This window comes from Camelus dromedarius, chromosome 10 (assembly GCF_036321535.1).
Source record: "Camelus dromedarius isolate mCamDro1 chromosome 10, mCamDro1.pat, whole genome shotgun sequence".
Taxonomy (NCBI): Eukaryota; Metazoa; Chordata; class Mammalia; order Artiodactyla; family Camelidae; genus Camelus; species Camelus dromedarius.
This window is the reverse complement of record NC_087445.1, coordinates 22144254-22167198: the sequence shown is the minus strand read 5'-3', so window position 1 is coordinate 22167198 and position 22945 is coordinate 22144254. Positions and strand designations below refer to the sequence as shown.

Below are 22945 nucleotides of genomic sequence, written 5' to 3'. Positions count from 1 at the left end.
AAACAGCTCATACGACTCAACAACAAGAAAACAAACAACCCAATCAAAAAACGGCAGGAGACCTAAACAGACATTTCTCCAATGAAGACATACAGATGGCCAATAGGCACATGAAAAGATGTTCAATATTGCTAATTATCAGGGAAATGCAAATCAAAACTACAATGAGGTATCACCTCATATGGGTCAGAATGGCCAAAAAAAAAAAAAAAGTCCAAAAATGATAAACACTGGAGAGGGTATGGAGAAAAAGGGAACCCTCCGACACTTTTGGTGAGAATGTAATCTGGTGCAGCCACTATGGAAAACAGTATGGAGATTCCTTAAAAAAAACTAAAAATAGACTTACCATATGATCCAGCAATTCCACTTCTGGACATATATCCAGAGAAAACTCTAATCTAAAAAGATACATGCACCCCAGTGTTCACAGCAGCACTATATACAATAGCCAAAACATAGAAGGAACCTAAATGTCCACTGACAGATGAATGGTTAAAGATGATGTGGTATATATATGTACAATGGAATACTATTCAGTCATAAAAAAGAATGAAATAACGCCATTTGCAGCAATATAGATGGACCTAGAGATTATCATACTAAGTGAAGTAAGTTAGAAAGAGAAAGATAAATACCATATGTTGTTACTTATATGTGGAATCTAAAAAAATTACACAATTGAACTTATTTACAAAACAGGAACAGACTCACAGACATAGAAAACAAACTTAGGGTGACCAAAGGGAAAGGGGGTGGGGATAAACTAGGAGTTTTGGATTTGTAGATACTATTATAAAACGGATAAACAACAAGGTCCTACTATATAGCACAGGGAACTATATTCAATAGGTTCTAATAACCTATAATGACAAAATATGAAAAAGAATATATATATGTAAAGCTGAATCACTACAATGTACACCAGAAACTAACACAAGATTGTAAATCAATTATACTTCAATTAAAAAAATTAAAGACAATGAGTTTCAACACATTTACATAATGTGTTCCTTTGCCAAACATTTATACATAATATGATGGGTGTTTGCATAAATGAGTCTAAGTTTGACTTGGGAGCTCAGAACTAAATATTTTCAGTGTGCCAAGTGTATAAAATATCCATATATCTCTAGAAATCATTTACTCAGGAACATTAAGAAGCAGAATTTGGGGTTCCACTTACTGAGTTGCAATCAAGTATACAAGGCTAACCCTTGAACAACATGGGGGGTGGGGCACTGACCTTCCACACAGTCAAAAATCCAAGAATAATTTATAGTTGGCCCTCCATATCCCCAGTTCTGCAACCCAGATTCAGCCAACCTCAAATCATATTTACTGAAAAGAAAAAAAAAGTGGTGTATAAGTAGATCCATGCAGTTTAAGTACAGTTGATCCATAATGTTCATGTACTAAAATATATATATACTGAAGAAAGAAAGGAAGAAAGGAAGAGAAAAAAAGAGAAAAGACAAAAGACAAAAGAAAAAGAAAGAGAAAAGGAAAGGGAAGGAAAGGGAAGGAAAGGGAAGGAAAGGGAAGGAAAGGGAAGGAAAGGGAAGGGAAGGGAAGGGAAGGGAAGGGAAGGGAAGGAAAGGAAAGGAAAGGAAAGGAAAGGAAAGGAAAGGAAAGGAAAGGAAAGGAAAGGAAAGGAGAACATTCCTTTAAAAAAATGTCAGATGGGAATTCTGGGGGGACAGAGAATCATTCTTACCAATATTTTCCTTTTTTTTTTTTTTTATATCAATAACTATCAAGTAATTCCCAGCAGAGGCAATGACATTTTGGGCAGAACAACTCATCACTGAGGTTAAATTCTTTTGTGGTTGGGACACTGAAGTGTCCTTGGCCTGCTACACAGCAGGAGGCACTCCAATCCAGTCATCTGTGACAAACAAAACCAACTCCCAAGATTTCCAAACACTTCATGGAGGTGGAAGCACCCCCAGGTTCAGAACCCAGACAAGCCTTAACATCTTCCCCCCTCAGTATTTCACAGACAAGTGAAAAGAGGGAAGGTGTTCCCATCAGTCAGGCTGGAGGCCAATGCCCTCACGCACTACCAGGGTGCCCCATGTTTTGAGATAACCCTTTCTAGCTCTTAAGGGGCTTATCAACTGCAAATTCAGATTTCCACCATTAGTTATTCTTAAAACCAAACACTGGCATTCATTTGACTGACACCACAAAAACTCTAAAAGAAATGAACATTTAAAAAATGGAAAGACACTTTCATTATTTAACACATGCTTTTTACAGTCACAGCTTTCAAAAGTTACACGGCTTAGACCATCTAACTTTTTAATGTAACAGGTCATGATAGCCTGATTAGAAAGAAACCACTGGGAGTTCAGCTTTCAAAACAGAAGAGTTATACCAAGAATCCAAACCCCACATTTCAGAACACAAAACGTTCAAGTTCAATGCCTCTGCATACTTAAGTTACCGTAGGACAGAAACAACGCAGAATTTATAAAAACTAATTTAGTATAAAACACAGTAGAGCTAAGTTTGATATATATAACTGGAGAGTTTTATTTTTAACTATAACAAAAGAATGAAAGGAAAGACACTTCAAAGGTAGGAATACTTTAACTTAATGAGAGAAAAGAAAACCTAGCATCTTCAGTGTTAAATTTTAAACAATAATCAATAACAGAACTGCATAATTTTTCACTATTTCTTTAATCAAAGCCCAAAAGGTCTACCTATTAATAAGAAAAGACATTGTATTTCTCACTTTCAAAAATATTTAATCAACCACAAATTCTTCAGTACAGCCTTTCCCAAGTTCTGACTAGAATCCTGTAAGTCTACAGAACTAGCTCACCAGGGAACACAGCACAATGCTAAATACCACAATCTATCACCAGCATTAACTGCTCCCCATCCTAAGACTTTAATTGCGACAAGACTGCAGCTCAGAGACTGAAGACGGGTAAAGTCCTCCTGCAGCAGGCAGGGACAAGGACCACATATTTTCATGCATGCTGGTGCATATTAAAACTGTTTGCTGCCCCAGTCACAAGCACGTCCAAGACAGGATTTCTAAACTGGTTGGTGAAAACACCACTCAAGGCATTTTCCGAGAATAAGCCCCAAATTATTTTAGACCAATCCATGAAGATTAAGTGACCAATGCACCTTCAAGTTTGCCACTAGCTACAGCCTTCGCCAAACTTTGGGTAAAAGTAAATCCTATAAAAAATTTTTCTATCACAACGCTAGACCATCAATTTATAAATGAACTATCGCAGTCAAAACTGCATAGCGAGTCAGTATTAGTGCATCGTTACTGGTCAAGACAGATCCACTTTTAAGAACCCCTAAAATTTTTCTTCCCTTATGGTACACTATTTCTGCAAAACACAAAGTGGATGATATATTTAAAGTAGTAATATCAGTTTACAATGTCAAGTTGCTGCATGGTCGAAAACTTGATTTCTATAGCAGGTCCTCAAGATAAAACTAAATATTAAATCCTCTGCTGCGGTAGGTCTACTTTCCAATTACTAGAAGTAAGCATATGAGAGATATAATTAGTTATGACACTAGGACAGGCATACATGTTTCAACACACAGGCAGCTCAGAACAAAGTTTTTGGCATTATATGACAGAGGACTTAAACCAAAGACACAAAGAAAGGTTATGCAGTGTGAGTGTGCATGTGTGTGTATGTCTTTTTATTTTTAATTTAAAACTTGCCACATCAAATTATTTCTTTTAAGTTATTATAAGCATATTTTGATTTGTTTAAACATCTCTTTAAAGATTTCTCAGGGGGAGAAAGAAACCACCCTGCAGCTTTCATTGAGCCTACATTACAAATTAAGGAAGTTGACTTTATAAAATTCATTTGGTTAAAAAAAAGAATCACCTTCCAAAGAAGGCTGCATGTTGACTAAACAGAATCAGAAGAGTTTGATAGTCCTAGTCATGGATTTCTCAGGAATTTAAAACAATAAATTCTAAAAATGGAATATACAAGGCAGTATAATTTGATTTTGACCATAAAAAGTTTGTCCAAGATATATTGCCAAGATACCCCAAAAACAGAATCTTTGAGCAAAGCCATAAAAATTAAAACATGAAACTACTAAATAAATACATTACTAAATCATGATCCATTTAGGATCATTTATTCCTTGATAAAAACAGAAAAATGAGATCATAATTATATACCAAAGAATCTACAGAGCAGCATGTGTGCTAGATGTATAAACAGTTGATTACAAAAAAGTATGATTAAGTTCAAATGAGGGGCAAACTTAGGAAACTGAAGAAACAGATTACATATATTAAAAAACTGAAATTCTGTAAGATCCTACTGTGTTTAATCTCAAAAGGATTCTAATAAGAAATATTCTGAAAAAACATCCCTTTTCTATGGAGGGGTTTCAGTTTAGGCCTGGATTCAGTCAAAGATTTTATTAAAATTAAAATGCAGTTTATTAAAAAAAAAATACAACAAAACTCAATCTCTTAAGATATTCTGAGAAATATCCAATATTAATAAATGGGGCTTTTCTTTAGTTTCCTATCAAATGTAAATTCCTTTTCCTGAGAAAATAGAACCAAAAAACTAGAAAGGTCAAAAATCTCATGGTAAAGAGATGACATCAAAAAATGGAAGATTTCAAGTCCGACAGCCCACTTTCCAAGTCATATACTACCCTCAGTCCTCACGTGTTAAGTCCATGAACGAACTCAGGCGTAGAGAGGAGGTACTGTGAATGAGTGCTGGAAAACATAGAGCTTGTAATTAAGCACATTCTCAAGTATAATAATCCACCCTGGAACAAGATAAAACATTGAGAACACATCCAAGGTAAAGCAGCTAGACCTTACACTCCCACAGGAGTCACTGTACGTGACAATGAATTATGGCAAATCCCATCTCACGGGCCAAATGGTCCATGAAGACCACGCACACGGTTCCTACAAAGACAGCATGAATGACACTCATGTTTTGGTCGAGCAGAGCTTTCCACCTTATAACAGGGCCTGCTAAGAGCCCTCTCTGCCTTCACGGAACTACATAAGAGGCTTAGTATACAAGTTATGTATACATACTTACACTTTGGATTTGGCTAAAAGAAAAATAGCCAACAGATTACAGCTAACACAAGAAAAGTTGACCCTAATGTTTACTTCCAACACCAGTTGGTCTTAACTCTCCTTCAAATCAGAAAGTTCCACAGTTTCAGAGAACTCTGGAGGAGTTAAGAAACATCGAAAGTTAATTTTTCTAGAATTAAACTTATTTCATTCCGTTTTATTTGCTGAATTCTCATTCCTAAAAAAAAAGTCTACAAACTTCAAGACAGGCTATGGGTGTGATTTCACAAAATAGACTGAAAACTGCTTCTAATATTTTTAACAATAAAATGATGCTGAGACCTACAGATTCCATACAAAATTGCATTTTATGCTATGGAGACGAGGCTGGAAGATGAATTGGAAGAGAGTTTAACAACATAGGATTTTCCAAGAAGGTACTAACTAATGGGTTTCTTAATGGATAACCAGAAAGAAATCATAAAGAAACTGAACAATAAGTATTAACCTCACACCACAACTTGCAGGAATGCAGAAACAAATCTTAAAGCATAAAAAAAAGTATTTCCCTTTAGCAACTACTTTTTCCTTTAACTTCTGTCAGGTATCAGTATGGACAAGACTGCCTCAGAAACAGTTTATGCACACGAATGTGTACTTCACCAGCTTTCTCATTTCTAATGGCTTTCTCATATCTAATGGCCTTCGTATGTATTTATGCCCCACGTACCCAGACCTGCTGAACTAAGAGAAAGTACACAAATACAAGTTGTGACAACCCTTCTAATTTCTAGCCAAAGAGCTCTACATAAAACTGATTAATATAAAGGAGCACTTAGGTGGTTTCACATTTGGGTTAAAATTTTTCTTGATATTCTTTGCTTTCAGAGGCCTCCTCAGGCCACAACCTATAATAATTTTACTCAGATTCCACAAGATCTATGCTGAAGTAGAAGTTATCCAGTACTTCCCACAATGGGGCCGAGTTGCATAAGACTACAAAATACTGACCCAATTTGATAGGTGGGAAATTGTTTATAAGCATGCATGTACAAATCTATAAATGCAAAAAACCTCCCACCAATGTGTCTATAGCTAAATGAGTTTCTATGGATACTAGGAAGCTCCATTATTGGTGGGAAAGAATAATCAATAAGTCTCAGTTGTCACCTCAGGACACTGCACTCATTCCAACAACGCTACTATTGTTCAAAACATTGCTGGAATTCTTCGTTTGTGACCATTTCCATAGCCAATTCATAAGCTATATGAGAAAAATCAATTGTGCCAATTTTTTTCACTTACCAGAAATAGAATTATCTGGCTTTATCAAACCCACCATGTTCATCAGACTTAACTTCTGGATGATTCAGAAAATCAAAACTTATGTCACAGAAAATTGGCTAGCACTGAAGATACTTAGGAGAGTTAGACACAGGCTGTCTAAAGCCAATGTCAAATGAAGAGCTCCAAAATCACTGTAAGCTGTGGCACCAACAGTGTATATGACCTTCAGGGTGACTATTTTATACAGAATGATACTTACTCATAGCTACTTATTTGTGGCTTTCAAGTTCCCTTAGCACAACTATTAGTATATTAATTACTTTAATGCTCCACTCAAGTTTATGAATCCTATCAAATATTTTATTAACAAGTTCTTCAAATGTTATAAAATTTCCTTTAACTTGAGAAGGGATTCAAGTGAATATCTAACCAGACTTCCCTCCAAACTCTTAGCTGATCTTTTATTTCCCCACACTGTCTTCAAAACTGCCCACATTGTAATTACAAAATGGAACCGTGGAACTTACAATGGTGAATTGTATGGTATGTGAATTTTATCTCAATAAATCTCTTTTAAAAAGCTGAAGTCACCAAAGTAACCAGTTAAGTTTCATTAAAAAGCCTAAATTATGAAACATGAGGGAAAATAATTATTCAAAGAGCAACTAAAAGCACAGATCACCCCAAAACAGACCCATCAGGTAGCAAACTCCAATCATCACTAAAATAGCTCACACATCTCCTCATATAGGTGAGTGCAGGTACAAAAGGCCCCATCGCAGGAGCACTTTAACTGAAAAGACCTGAAAACTCCACCAGAAGTTGAAAATTAAAGAATATGTATCAGTACACACATGTGTGCTGAGTTTCATACATAGTATCTCACACCATCCCAATTCGATCTGTGCAATTTTCTGAACAACGGGAAAGACTTTACACATTCTCACAAGTGATATCACCACCTAATCATTCAAAAGCACAAAATCTGTGAAATAGCCCAATTACAGAGATATATCCTGCTTTGAACAAATTTAACCATCCTGTCCAGATCATGCTTAATCCAGTCTCAAATTTTTGATGGTGCAATGTATCCCTTATATATGTACTATAAGATGCCATGCACACTATAAAACACAAATAAAGAAATACAAGAATAAGATAAATCAAATTTCATTTTCTCACAGGATGACTTTTTTGCACACCACTCGACCCTGGAAACCACTGCTCCACTAAGCAGTTCAGAAAACTGCAACAGCAGATACCATAAATAATCCTCCATGGGACAACTAAGACCTGATAAAAATCGATCAAAAAATCTGTTAATGATTTCAAGGAAAACCATATGCAGGTATATTCATTCCTTCAATAAACACTATTGAGTGTCTCCCAAACCAGACACTGCTACAGGTAGTAGAAAATCAGAAATTAATTCTTATGGAGTTTGGCATCCTGTCAAGAAGGGGAAAGATAAATAGTAAACTACAGTTAAACAAACAAAAAAATCGAATAGCTTTTCAAGTGGTGATAAATGCTATGAAGAGAAAAGCAAGATGAGAGGTCAGAGAAACATAGCGTGGCGGTACAGTCATGGGAGGAAAGTCGTAAGTTCTCTTTGAAGGGATGACATTTTCGAGGAGACATGAATGAAATGAGGGAGGAAGCCACGCAAAAATCTGGGAGGAGAGCATCCGAAGCAAAGGAAAACCACACGCAAAGGCCTGAGGCAGGCACGGATCTTGTGCGTGTAGTGAATAGCGAGAAGGTGGGTATGATGGGAGGAGAGGGAACCATGGTGGGAAATGACGCTGGAGCACCGGGCAGAGATTACATTCTCCGTTTCCTTTTCGGTCACAGCAGGAGTGTGGATTTCACTGCAGGTGTGAGAAGATGAAAGAAGGCACCGGAAGGTTTGTGATAGGGAAGTGATTTCTCTGTGAAGAGTAGTCTGGGGGAAGTGGCAGGAGAGAGACGAGAACAGAAGCAGCGGGCCAGTGAGAAGATGCTGCCATTTTCCAGGTGCAGGTGGTGCAGCTGCGGATCAGGGTGATGGTAAATGGGTGGCAGTCGGGAGGCAGATCTAATAGGACTTGCAGATGAGGAGCTCGAGAGAAGGAAGACCCTGGGGGAAAACAAGGTGAAATGGAGGTTGGGGAAATTACATAAATACACGTCTCATGTTAACTGGCCCTTTCTTTCTCAGTATATTTTTCTAACTATATTTTTATCCGTGTTCAACATTTCCTGTGCAATTTCTCCATTCTCTCCAGCATCACTCTCACTTAATTTTTGGTTCTGACACCTTTTCAAATTTAAAATTTGGGATGTATTAAACCCTGTGGGTTTAAATAATAAAACACCCACGACACAACTGTACCACAACTGCTCTGAAACTTATAGACTGCAGACTGACACAGAGATGTAAGGTTGAAAATCAGACTAGACCTAAGGAAACCACAGCAAAAGGAGGCTCCTTTGTCCACCAACGTCTATCCTTTGAGTCCAGTGGACGTTCAGTGCCTTATCCTCCTACCTTCTCTTCCCCTAACAAATATTTCTCTCTAGTAAAAATCTAACTGATATAAAAGTATTCTTAAAGGAACAGAAGACAAAAGTTAAAAAAAAAAAAACAATTAGGAAGGTGCTGGAATCAAACAAGGTAAAGTCAAAGATACACATTTAACTTTTCGGTCCTTTTTGGCACCCGTGAAATATTAAAGAGACATTGAATATCACAATGTGAAACATAAAGAATAATCTTTAAAATCTAATCCTGGCCCTAATTGTGTAATGGAAAAGAGAAGCCTAAAGTAATTAAAGAACTTTTCTACCACACAGAAAATAGACGCAGAGATTTAACACACACACACACACACACACACCCCTAACTGACTTCTAGATGGCACTGTATTTCACCAGTATATAAGGCCAATTTCAGATCAAGATATTTTTCTATAGGAATTAAACATAGAAACTCTCTCTAGAAGGTATTTAACTGGTCTTCAGCCTCACTGTTATTTTTTTAAACAACAACATACATCTTTTTTCCTCCAGAAAACTGTTATCTTACCCTGTGTCTTCACATCAGTCTCACCCACCCATATACAAACTACATGACATGTAAGGTAGTAGCACGAGGTATCTCCCAAGAAATTTATGAGTGAAATGAGACTGCCATCTGCATTAGATCCATAAAAATCCAAACAGACGCAAAGTCACCTTAACAAGTAGCTCCCAGGACAGATGAGTAATATCTGCTTGAGAATATTAACGTATCTAGAGAAAAAAGAATTCCTCAATCAGAAGGAGAATGGGAAGCAGAAAAAACCAAGAGGGGTCAATTTTGTCCACACTCTTCCAGGCACAGTCCAGGAGCGAGGAGTCTGAAGTGTGTACCATAAACAATCCAGGCCACTGGAAAGGTTTTCTCTACAGTGGGAGGAGGCCCTTACACCCTCCACCTCTATCCCTAATAGTCTCTGCTCAAATTCCAAGCTCATAAAGCAATGAGCAACATTTTGATTATAATTTGACTCCCTAATTTGCAAAGGAGAGAATGTGCTAATAAGCATGCCAATGTGCTAAGCATGCCAATAATAGCACAGAAGTGTTTCACTGAATGCAGTATTTAGACATGTACATGTTCACATGGCATGTGCAAGTGGGTCTGCGTGTGTGATCTCCACCTGTCAGTCAGTGAACAAGCTGAATGAGCCCACGAAGGACAGATCTCTTTCAAGGGTGCACTGACAAAATTAGATTACTAAACAAAGACCAGTGGCAGTCCCCTGGACTATGTTTATCCTCTTAAGATAACGAATATTCTCCTGCCAGTGAAGCTCGTGCCCCTTCATGTTAGGGTTAAAGCTTCTATATCACCTGTAAGACATACTGCACCTAACAGAGTGTCACATGTATCACAGAAATGCAAACGCCTGTTTAACTCCAATCTAAAATAATTAAAATTTGTGTTATACTGTGGAAAATGAAGACAACTACAACTCTCACGCCTATGCCAAACGTACAGCTTGAACATAAAAACTTCATCATTTTAAAAAGCATCTTTTATTTTTTACTAAATCAGTACACTATTGCCTAATGTTTCATGCAAATCTAAAGCAACCTGTTCTACATACAGTAACAAACATTAACTTGCTCAATGTTGACAGATTACCCTGGCATATCTGTATCCAGAAATACAGTTTGACAATATTAAGAAAACATTCAGTGATACACCGAAAATTCATCCACGCCATCCAAACACATACCTGAAACTACAAAAAACAATGTACCAAGTATTACTTCAGTATGAAAATGTACATGTAGTGTCAAACCCTTCCCCCACAGCCCCCACAAACATTTGCAGTAAACTACTATTCTGCCTCCTCCCTCCCCTACAAGGAAGTTGCAGACTATCAGTATGTCCCTGATAATTCTATACATACACACATACATTTCATTAGCTCTAATTATCACTGTCCTCTATACACAGAAATGTCATGTCAGTGACTGGTTACTGTTTATGGACATAAGTGAAGCTGAAAAGACCATTGAACAGACATAAATCCTTTATGTGAAAATATTTTTTGCAAAGGACACATAGACTAAAAAATATGGCTTAACAACTGGCAGAATTTCTAGGTTTAAAAAATATTTACTTTTTAATATCATTCAGGGTTAATGCACTCTGAAGCAAAATTAATATTTCAGTCTATCAAAAACCAATTCTAACAAATATAATGCTGTTTCCAACCACCATTTTGAATGAGGAAAAACTGAACTATCACACTGTACTTTCCAAGGCACACCTGTTAATGTACGTACATATTAATAAACCTCCCTAACCCACTAAAGTAACACGTGTATCACAGGGAGATTAAATACCACAGGCCAGAGAAATGAATGGACTTTCTTTGTATAGCTGTATTGTTCCAGTTAATTACATACTTTAAGTTCCCAAACCACGAAAGATATCAGGAACAGTACACGATTGTCATTCCATATACATAAACCATGACACATAAGCACATGTCAAAACATGTGACACAGAAAAGGAGCACTAAGTCTTTGTTTAACATTAATAAAAATGTGTCATTTGGTATAATGAAATTTATATATAACCAAGTATCAATGTATGGTAAATTTAAGATTTTCTACCATACCAATTTTTATAAATGATCTTAAATCCTCTACAGAATTTTCACCTGGAGGAAAGTTATTACATGTCACAAGATACAATTTAAAATTGGCTAATTACTATTTATGTAACTTAGGTAAACACTGATGAGGGGAAAATATACATACTCTCCACATATATATTTGATCAGTTAGCCATCTAATCAATAGTTGATACAGAATGAATAATAAAACTTGTCCACCTGGCAAAAGGACAAAAATACACAACAGACAATGCAGTTAAGCAAGAATGGCTCATCAGAATACTAGAAAAGCAGTTACTTTACATTTAAATAAATATAGGTCTTTATCTGCATGAATAAAACAAATTAGAACTTTAAGGGAACTTCATTCATCAATGATAGAACATAGATAGCTACCTTCAAATTAGGTTATCTTTCATTTATTCTCAAGTTCCTCTAACTCTACAATGAGGTATTTTAATTACAAAATTTGTCAGGTAAACATAAAATTAGCTCATGTTTCCAAATGTGCTATGCCAGATTTTAACTTCGTATTTACTTAAAACTTGACTAGTTAGTTTGGGTTTGAGATCCTACAATAATTTTTAGTTGTAATCACTGGTGGTGTTTTTCAGTTTCAACAGAATGTCAAGGAAGACAAATTTTCTCAGTAGTGGTTTTTTTTTTTTTTTCCTTTCCTTTTGAGGTATTTATAAAACCAAAAACAATTATATCTAGGTACTTAATTCTACCCTCCAGGGCATGAAGTGTATCTCATAGAGAACACCTAGAATGCTTTTAAACTCAATGATAATTAAGAACCATCAAAGTAAAACCAAGGTGTTTCACAGGGAACTAAAAGCCGTCATCTTTTGGCTACCAAAAGACACATTTCTTGTCCCCTGGAATATCACCAGGAGTTTTTTTTAACCCAAACAAGAGATGCACTTTCTTAATGTAGTCGTTCCTCTTCTGAGGATCAAATAATTCTGAGTTTTAAAAGTAAACTGTTTAAAAGAATAGACAAATAGGACTACCTCAAACTTAAAAACTTTTGTACAAAGAAAGTAAACAACAGAGTGAAAAGGCAGCCTAATGGATGGGAGAACATATTTGCAAACCAAATTTCTTATAAGGGGTTAATATCTAGAATATATAAAGAATTCCTACAACTCAACAACCAAAATGCAAATTATCCAGTTAAAAATAGGCAAAGAACTTGAACAGATATTTCTTCAAAGGTGATACACAAGTAGCCAACAAACATATGCAATGATGTTCAACACCACTAATCATCAGAGAAATTCAAATCAAAACGAGATATCACCTCAAAACTGTTAGTAAAGCCGCTCTTTAAGAAAACAACAAAAAAACAAACAAAAACCAGAAAATAACAAATTTTGACAAGGGTATGGAGAAGTTAAAACTCTTGTGCATTGTTGCTGGGAATGTAAAATGGTATGGGAGCGATAGAAAACAGTATGGTAGTTCCTGAGAAAATTAATAGAATTACTGTATGATCCAGCAATTCCACTTCTGAATATATATCCCGAAGAATTAAAACCAGAATCTTGCAGTTATTTGAACACCTATGTTCACTGCAGGATCATCACAATAGCCAAGAGGTGAACTCAACCTAAATGTCCATCTGAGGATGAATGGGTAAAGAAAATGTGGGATATACATACAACGAAATATTATTCAGGAAGGACAAAAAAGGAAATCCTGTCATGTGCTACAACACAGATTAACCTCAAGACATTATGCTAAGAGAAATAAGCCAGTCACAGAAGGACAAATACCGCATGATTCCATTTACATTAAGTATTTAAAGGAGTTAAACAGAAAGTGAAATGGGGGTTGCCAGGGACCATGGGGAGGGGGAAAAGCGGGTGGTTGTTCAACAGGCATAGGTATAGAGCTTCCATTTTGCAAGACAAAAATGTTCTAACAATCTGTTGCACAAAAAGATGTAGCTAACACTATTACACCATATACTTAAAATGATAAACTTATTAAATTTTGTGATTTTTTTAACAATAAAAATAAATAAACTGCAAAGGAACCAAAAGTAGCTAAAATAATCTTGAAAAAGAGGAACAAAATTGGGAGACTCACACTTCTCAGCTGCAAACTTAATGTAAAGCTGCAGTAGTCAAAACAGTGGTACTTGCACAGGGATAGACATATATATCAATGGAACCAAGTAGAGTTCAGAAATAAACTCTGACACCTAGAGTCAAATGATTTTCTCAAAAGTTGCCATGATAATTCAACGGGGAGAGAATAGCTGACAAATGTTGCTAGGAACAACTGGATAGCCACATTCCAAAGAATGAAGTTGAACCCCTACTTCCTATTATACAAAAAACAGCCCAAATGGATCAAAAACTTAAATGTGAGAGCTCAAACTGCAACTCTTATAAGAAAGCACAGGGGTGCATCCTCATGACCTTGGGTTAGACAGTGGTTTCTTAGCACACCAAAAGCACAAACAACAGAATAAAAAATAAGCTGGATTTTATCAAAATCCAAAGTTCTGTGCTTCCAAGGACTCCATCAAAAAAGACATCTCACATAATGAGAGGAAATATTTGCAAATCTTGTATCTAATAAAGGACTTGTGTCCAGAATATATAAAGAGCTCTTACAACACAACAATAAAAAGACAAATAAACTAAATGAAAACTGAGTAAAGGACTTAACAGACATTCTGTTATACAGAGAAGATACACATATGGCCAATAAGCTTATGAAATGATGCTCAACATCATTCATCATCAGGAAAATTAAAACCAAAGTCACTTTACACCCATCAGGATTGTTAAAATTAAAAGACAAATAGTAACAAGTGTGGAGAGGATGTGGTGAGATTAGAAAACACACAGTTAGTGGGAATGTAAAATGTGCAGCTATTTTGGAAAACAATTTGGCAGTTCCTCAGAATGTTAAAGACAGAGCTGCCTCATGACTCAGCAGTTCCTCACCTAGGGATAAATACCTAACAAAACTGAAAGCAAAACACATGTACGCAAAAGTTCACAGCAGCATTAATATTCGTAATCACACCAAAAAATGGAAACAACCTAAATGTCCATCACTGGATGAATGAATAAATAAAAGGTATTATACCTATACAACGGAATGTTATTAACTGTACATTTTAAATGTGTGAATTGTATGGTATGAGAATAATATCTCAATATAGCTATTAAAGCTAAGAAACCGCTATAATTATGTTGTCCTATGCAATAAAATATAAAGTGTTCCAATTGGAAACAAACTTAGAAATTACAAAACTCGCTAGTTTTACTAACAATGAAATGGAGACTCTCAGACTTAGCTAGACTAGAATGGAACTGCCTCCAAACCCTCTCCCAAGGCTCTTCTCACTCTGGAGTGGACAAAAGTGCAACCGCCTTCCAAGGCATGGGCAGCCCACTGAGATACTACTGACTGAAGAACAGGTGCGGGACTCCTTTAAAGAGTAGCTCCTGCCATGCGTTTCTTTTCTTTAATTACCACATGGCACTGGCCTATTCTCTAGAGGTTTGGGGGGGCGTGGCTAAAACTATAGCTTCTAAAGTCTCTCCTCCCTCCGTCCTCTTCTACTTCTCCCAACACTAACCATAATGAATGGGAACAGGCGTACTAGAGGAGGTGGAATTTAACACCCTCTTGCCTCGTCTGTGGGAAGGCCACTAGGTATCTACACAGAACTTCCACTCAATGGCCAAGAGACTGGGATACGGCCCCAGGCTGGCTGCGTACTGAGCTGTCCATTATCGAATAAATGTGTATTTCCCTGGAGAGGAACATTCCATCTGAAGAAAGGAGTGTGAAAATAGCTCACCTCTCCTCCCTGAAACAAAGACAACTTAGACCACTAATATATTCATAAGATGCCATGAAAAGCTTACTAAAGAAAGTTACAAACACAACTATTAAAAAGTTAGTCTTGGCTAAAAAAAAAAAAGTAAGGTCAAGTAAAAACTGAAAATCACTTTACAAGGATCTGGTAATAAATCATTCATGTATTTGCAAAGCTACTGGAGAGCCTCAAAGAATTTGGTAAACTGACAAAAATTAAATTAGAAAGGCAAAAATATTTTAGTCTCCTTTGGCAACAAAGATTTTTCTACTTAAAAATAAATAAATGAACTTGTGGGTGAAGAGAGATGAAGATATTATAATTTACCATTTTCTAATCAAACGTTTCAAGTATTCTTAAAAAGTAATTCAACAAATCGTCTAAGATGTCAAAGTAATATCTTCCAATCCAAAATCTGAAAAGACTAGTCTTCATCATGATTTGCAAATAATCATCTTTTTCTTCCTTCACACTGAGGCAACAAGGCAAATGCATTTTTAAAGAATCAAGGCTATGCTAGAGGGAAATCAAAAGGGGAAAATAGTAGCATAGGAAAATTAACAAACTGTGTTATTTCTACATGGATCTTAAAACATACATATGACATCTGTGAAATATCTCTTAATTCTTTTCCGGATAAGGAAGAATAAAGATAAACTGCTGATAGAGCCATTCACAGGTATAATTTAGTCGGCATAAAAAAGTGATAGTACACTAAACAGTCACCAGAAATACCACTGGTGTCCTCTGAAAGGTTAAAAAATGAAAATAGGACTTTTCACTGCTGTCGAAAATATTCAATTCTCCCCTCAGATGAAGTTTAGCTGAAAACAATGCTCCGCGCAGGCAAATCTTGGCAGCCCTAACCTCTGTCTATCTCCTTGGCCTGTTAAGCAGAATTCCTTCACAAACTGTTGGTCTCTGCAATAACTCCTACAAAGCTCATTACTGCCAGCGACGGCCTATCCCCCATGTCGTGCATTTATCCCCGGGATGCATATCAACATGTGGCACATGTCCTTGACATGCACAGAAGGGCTGCACCCCAGGACAGCAGCACACACGACAATAGTGTCGACTCTCACTTCTCTATGGTTGCTGGGATGTAACCGAGAAATCTAATAACTGTGACAGTGGGGCCTTTCGGTTTTTCGTTGCCTTTCCAGACAGTGAAGCTGCACAGACACTAATGAAAGGTTAAATGAATAGGAATGGTTGACAAGAGGTACAATAAAGAAGGAGCTTGGTAATCCACAGACACTGAGCAGAGATCCTTGGCTCAAGCAGAGAAAGGACAGCACATCGTCGAGTCACAATATTTAAAACAGCTTGCTATACACAGAGGCTTTTGTGTCTGGGTACACGTCTGGCTTTGGACTGAAAAAAAAAAAAAAAAAGAAGATACTGAAAAGGAATTTCAGCATGGGGCACTTTGGCAAGTGTAAGGTCATAAGAAGAGAAAAATGTTTTGTGTGGGTTGTTACATCTTTGTACTAAACACAAAAAAGCAGAGACTATGAACTCATGAACCACAAGTTCCAAGACAATACTGTACATTTTGACAACTATTAAATACTGTATCTAGAGGGCTGGCTTCATGCAATTCCCACTGGTAAGATATACATGCATTGACTCAGTTAGCAGCTCCACATTCTGTCTTCCTTGTGGAAGAATTCCTGACACTCATCTTGGAGTTTTATAGTCAAGTTCTAGTCTTCAGTGATTTGTTACAAATACTACCACTAAAACTCTCAAGCCATCTTCCACTCATTGCAAAACTTCCAGCAGCTGACTGTAAGGAAATGGAATTTATCATGCTATCAATGTGTAAAGTACAAGGCAAACTCTCTTATAATTTCAAGTGACTGCAACACTGGAATGTCCTCAACTAGAATCTTAATTACGGAATTTTTTTTCAGTGTCCTACTCACTATACCTTTAAGAGGTTATATTCCTTGGGGAACCAACTTTAAATTATGGTAGCAAGACTCTTTAAATCACCAAGAAAAAAAGGCTCCAAAATGTCAAGAGGAAAATAAAGCAAAAAGCAAAAAAAAAAAAAAAACAAAAAAAACTGACGTTGTTCGATACACATTTTTTGTAAAGAAAAAAAGTTATGACTCTGCTATGGTAAAACATTAAAAAATGATACATCTGTAAAATTGTTCCTGTGCACATGTACAAGTTAGAATACAGGTTCACAATAAATGCTAAAAGCACACTGAGAACATGTTTTAAAACAAGGGAGCCTCTTTGAATAGCCAAATTAAATTATCGCTGAACTCTTGAGTGTACTGAGGGTTCTAATAAGCAACAAATAAAGACTTTTACTGACTAGCAACATAATGAGGGCTACTGTGAGGGAGATTTTAAAAAAGACAAATCTCAGTGGTTTACCTCACCGGATTATATTATTTACTTAAATGGTAAATAAGTTTGTCCAAAGTAATGCCACTTAAAAACTAGGAGACAAATATTAAAGAACAATATGATCAATGACCCTTAAAGTAAACATATCACAATTTTTAGTGGAAAGTCTGATAAACTAATGTGAAATTAAACAAATATGGAATTTAATACCACTTAAGTTTTTTTCTTTACATTTACCTAATTTATTGATCCCTAATATGTCAGCTTCATAAATGGTTTACTATTGATGCTTGTATCATGAAGCATTTATTTTAAAGGCATTTTCTCTCCAGAGCATGGCAGTTACGTGTAGAACTACTTCAAAAAGAACGGAAGTTGTCCTGAGTGAACTGAAAGAAGGTATCTCCCTCCTCAGTGATTGGGTAGGAAGTCACTTTTAATAGAACTTGGAACATTGGCCTCTTTAACAGAACTCCATCAGTTGACAAAACTACCAATAGTACTAAGCAAACCAAAACAGATTTAAAATGTATTTGGTTGCATTTTGCTTGATCTTCAGATCATCTGAAAGGTGGAACCCTAGAAATTTCAGCTGACCACTTGACTGTTCTTATATAACGTTCTTCTGCTTTTATCATAGCTAAAAAAGAAAAAGAAAAAAAAAAAAAAAAACTACAATAGCACCTCCAAGGCAGAACACTAAGCCAAGATTCATTATCTACTCTTTTCTGAAACATTCTGATTGCTAGACTGATTTTTTTTTTAAGCTTAAGTATATCTAATAAAATCATGAGGCTCCCTCTAGCTCTTCATAGAGGAGTTTACTAACCAATGACCCAATGATCCTATGTAATTCCTATCCAACAGGAAAGATCTGAGGAGGCTGCCTCCCTTCCACAAGAAATGTTTTTCAACTGTTTCTTGTAAGGATGTAGGTGGTAAATGAGACCAGCTGCAGAGGAATTCTGAAAGCACTGTTTCTTACGTCTGCAAGGAATTAAGAATTTATTAATTGCTTCCAACCTACATTTTATATTCAAAATTCTACAGTGAAACTTTACCCTGTTTAAACTATGGATACATTCCCACTTAGACTTACCCATCTTACTGTAACTAGTTTTAAAATCTCAAAAAAAACAGTAACATTCATGAGTATCTACAGAAATTCAAACTTGTGATCTGGTCTCACTACTAAAAACCTGTATCTAAATTCAGGATTTTGAAAAATTTTTTAAATTATTAACAGTATATCTGTGGAGTTTATGTAAAACAAGCTGATGGTCAATTGTAGAAAACATGTCCATGTACCATAATATTTATACACAACGCTGGTAGTAACTTTTATTGTTTAACCTTTCCTGCTATTCAATATTGAATATTTTGGGATTGTCATTATTTAGAAGACTATAAATAATACAGTCCAAGTATGCCATTGATATTTAGTCTACCGTACAACAGCCATAAAAGACACACAGTCAACTGGCCAATCATTTCAAACAAGTGAATATGAAAAATGCTAAATCAAAATCCTCAAACTCACTAAGACCATCTTACAAATACTCAGGGAATATTTAAAATGATGTGGAATCTTAACTCCAAAATTCAAAATAAAGGGAACCCCTACCTGCAAGTCATTACCTATTCCGGACTCCCTTAATAGAAGAAATATTCCCAGCAACAACAACAAAAAGAACAGCTCCCCCCTACTCCCAACCCCCATCCCTTTTTGAGCCAGTGTCCAATTTCTTCTTTTCTGAACAGCTGTATTATCCAACTTAAGTTGCTCTGCTAATTTCAGTCCCACAAGGACTAACTTGGAAGGCAAAAAAATACAAGAAAAGATCAATTTGCTGGGAAAGATCAAATGAGAAAACTGTGGGGACAGCACCAGGTCAGCGTGTGGAGAACTAAGCAGACCTGTTCTTCATTAACTGCGGCTCTCTGGGGATGTCACACACTACCTGTCCGTGGGCTTTATTGAACCGCCTAACCCGCCTCTCTGTTCCATTCTTCTGGGCCCAAGTGAATCATATCCTGCTGCTGACAAGTTAGCAGGGGACTGCGGCTGCAACATGAAAGTACTTTTCTTTCTTGTCTAAATCAGGCAGATTTTTGAAAAGACGACACAGCATTGACTCGTGACATGGCAAGATGAAACGAGAGGTCTGGGCCGGTCTTGGAGCTGTGCAGATAAAAGTAATCAAATGACACTCCTGGAATGCAAATTGGCATTCTTGACTGCAGCAATTGCACAACCATGAAACATCCCTGACAGCAAGCAAGATTAGGACAAAATGTTATGTAAAGCACTGAACTCAAAAACTCTCACTTGAAAATTCAAACTGTAACACTTACATTTTAATACAGCAATAGTCAGCTCTGCTTTTGTCTGCGGCTTTTTGTAATCACATAGCCCTCCCTGGCTGACAGATATCTAACATTTGAGGTGGATGGAAAAAAGTCAGGTATTGGGCATGTACGGCTGCTATTAATATTTCCTTCCTATTTATTTTTTAAAATCACGTGAGGATGGTTCTTTCTCCAAGTTTTACAGGCAAACAACGGCGAACTTAATATTCTCAAGGCGGGGGGTGGGGGGAGAGACGGTTGCAGACTTTTCTCAGACTTCTCTCGTGAGATAATCAAGCGGAGTTCACATTCAGGCTCAGTATTACTTCCCTCAGGTGAAGATACTCCTGTACTTTGGTAAAGTGATTAGCAATCTGGATTTTAAATACTCTGCTCTCCGGGAACAGAAAGAGTAGCTACAATTAAGAACTTCATTAAGGCAGAACAGTTTAAATAAAACAGCTACAAATCTAGCATAAAACACAGACACCCTATAAAAGTTCACAAGGGATTTTTTGGGTGATTCCAAAGGGTAAAGGAAGTTCTGTTAACTTGCCCAGGGTCTTGCTACTTTGGAATACGTCCTCAGGTCAGACATACTAAATAATAGGGCCAGAAATAAATTCCACCATTTAAATAATGTATGTATGTGCACAGTAACATTCGAAATTGCAGAATACAAAGCAGTGGATGACAAGAGTGCTTAGCTACTGTTCAAAGTGATTAGTATTTGGGAATAGATGTGTAGACAAATAGTACATAGGCTAGGGGGAAAAGGCAGAAAATTAACACCTACAACTGGCTTTCTACAGTGTTCTTGTGTAAAATGCTGTGATAAGAAAAACTCTCAAGTGCTAAACAAATAGATTTAATATTTTGTTTCGACGCCTCCACTTAAACACAGGTTCTAACCATTGCAACTGTCCACGAAGTACATAAAAAAAAATAAAACAGGCCACTCTCTGCCACTTCAATCCTGGGTACACAGGATTATTTTATGATGTCTTTTGTACATCAGTTTTACAACAGCTTGACTCTAGGGTAAATGGGAAGCACCATAAATCGCACGCTGCTTTCAAAACCGCTTTAATTTCTGTCAGCATTACTGTAACCACAGTCTTGGGCTCACGCTACTTTTTGTGTGTGTGTGCCTGCATTTGACAGTCACATCTCCTACACTCCAGTCGTGACTTTGATCACTGAAACAAGACATGTCACATTAGGGGGAAGGGAAGAGGGGAAAAAATGCCAAACCGCTATCTCCCTTTTTCCTACATAGTCCATCTACATGCGGAACACAATACATCAGATCCCCAAGTGGAGGTAACAATAGCAGCAAAGGGTGGAAGCAAACTAAAAAGAAGGGATTGGTCCAGCCTCATTTCCAACAAATCAGTTTCCCGAAAGCGGACAGAGCGCTCAGCACCAAGCGAACTAATTGCCCGTTGCCTCGCTGCAGAGAAGCCGCTTCGGGCAGAAGGGCTGTACTGGAATCTCGCTTCGCAACGCCTTCCCATCTCCAACATCACTTGCACTTCGAACTTTTTTTTTTTTTTTTTTTTTCAGTATCAGCCTCACTTTACAGGGAATTTCTCTAAGCCTTTTTTTGTTTGTTTTTAACCCTGCCCCCTCCCCGGGCCCCAAATGCCACCCTGCAGTCAATATGTAAGTAACACAAATCGGCTCCTGTCGAATTGCACCTCAAGATCTCTTCCTCTCTCTCTTTAGGGTTGATTTTCCTGCCCTGGGTTTTGCACATTCTTCAGAAAACCTCCAGGAGCACTTCCTACATTTTCTTCACTTACAAAGGGAGGGTTCCCGAACCGGAGGGTGAGGAGAAGGGAAAAACAGAGGTGCTGAGGACGGGGCGGCGGTGTTCTCCCGGAGCGGCGCACCAGCGCGCCCAGGCGCCCACGCCCAGCCGCCGGTCCCGCACTCGCGGGCAAGTTTTAAAAGTTAACCTTGGGTCCAAACCGCGTTCCTCCCTGTCCCGAGCTCCTTCCAGCGCTCCATCTGCCCCCGCCTTCCTCCCGGCCCGTCTCAACTCCCTAGAGCCGCCCGCTCACCTTGCCCCGCCAGCCGCGAGAGGGGCGACATTCCCCAGCCCCCTTCGCCCGCACGCACACCCGCCCTCCCACCTGGAGCTCTCCTTCGCCACTCGGGCCAAGTTGAGGGGCGATTTCGGGAGCGCGGCTAGGGCCAGGGTTGACTGGGGCTCTCCTCTCCTGCCTGCCCTCCCCAGAGCCCCCCTTCACCTCCCGCCGCTGGACTTGGAGGAAAACACGGCCCCCAGGCGGCCCCGGAGGCGCGCGGGCGCGGGGCTCCTTTCTTCCGAAGTCTAGAATAAAAAGGAAAGGAGGGTGGAAACTTCTTACCATCTCGGCATGCTGGTTGTCAAGTGCAGCCCCCGCCTCTTGGTCTCCTCTTAGCGGCCGCGCCTGGACCAGCCCCTCCGCTGCCTCTCGCTCCTTCTGTCTCGGCCTTTCTTTCCCTCCCCCTCCCGATTTCCTCCGGGCCGCCGCTCTCGCCGCCTCCGCCTCTCCCCGCCCGCCCGCGCGCGCCCTCGCCGCGGCCCCTCTGCGCTCAGGTGACTGATTTACACCCGCGCCCAGGGTCGCCCTCGCTCCCCAAGTCGGAGCCTGCTGAGTTCCCCTGGATCCTCGGGGCAAAAAAAAAAAAAAAAAAAAAAGAACGGATTGTCCCGGGAGGGGGCTGCTTGGGTTGGGGGGGAGGTGTTGAGTGGAGGGTAGGGTGGCCGGCGGGCGAGGTGACCTCGGACAGATTTGCAAGCCCCACAAGTTTCTCCTCTCTGCAAAAGTGTCGTTACTACAATGTTGCTTACCTTTTGCAAAATAAAAGTAGGTTAGTTTG

The 22945-nt window shown here is 38.1% G+C and overlaps 1 protein-coding gene across 5 annotated transcripts in view; it reads right to left on the bottom strand.

Annotated features, from left to right (window-relative positions):
• The window catches only part of BNC2 (basonuclin zinc finger protein 2), a 478550-nt gene that overhangs the window by 380670 nt on the left and 74935 nt on the right, over window positions 1-22945 (bottom strand). For 2 of the 5 annotated variants that reach the window (XM_064490191.1, XM_031449660.2), the window contains exon 1: window positions 22450-22694. The exons of 2 other annotated variants lie outside the window; for them this stretch is intronic. Coding sequence is in view for 2 of the 3 variants with exons in the window: in XM_031449660.2 (XP_031305520.1) it covers window positions 22450-22452 (3 nt within the window). In the remaining variant the exon portion in view is untranslated. Of the gene's footprint in view, window positions 1-22449; window positions 22748-22945 lie in introns of those variants that run through there. One more of the 5 variants, XM_031449664.2, reaches the window with a different exon arrangement.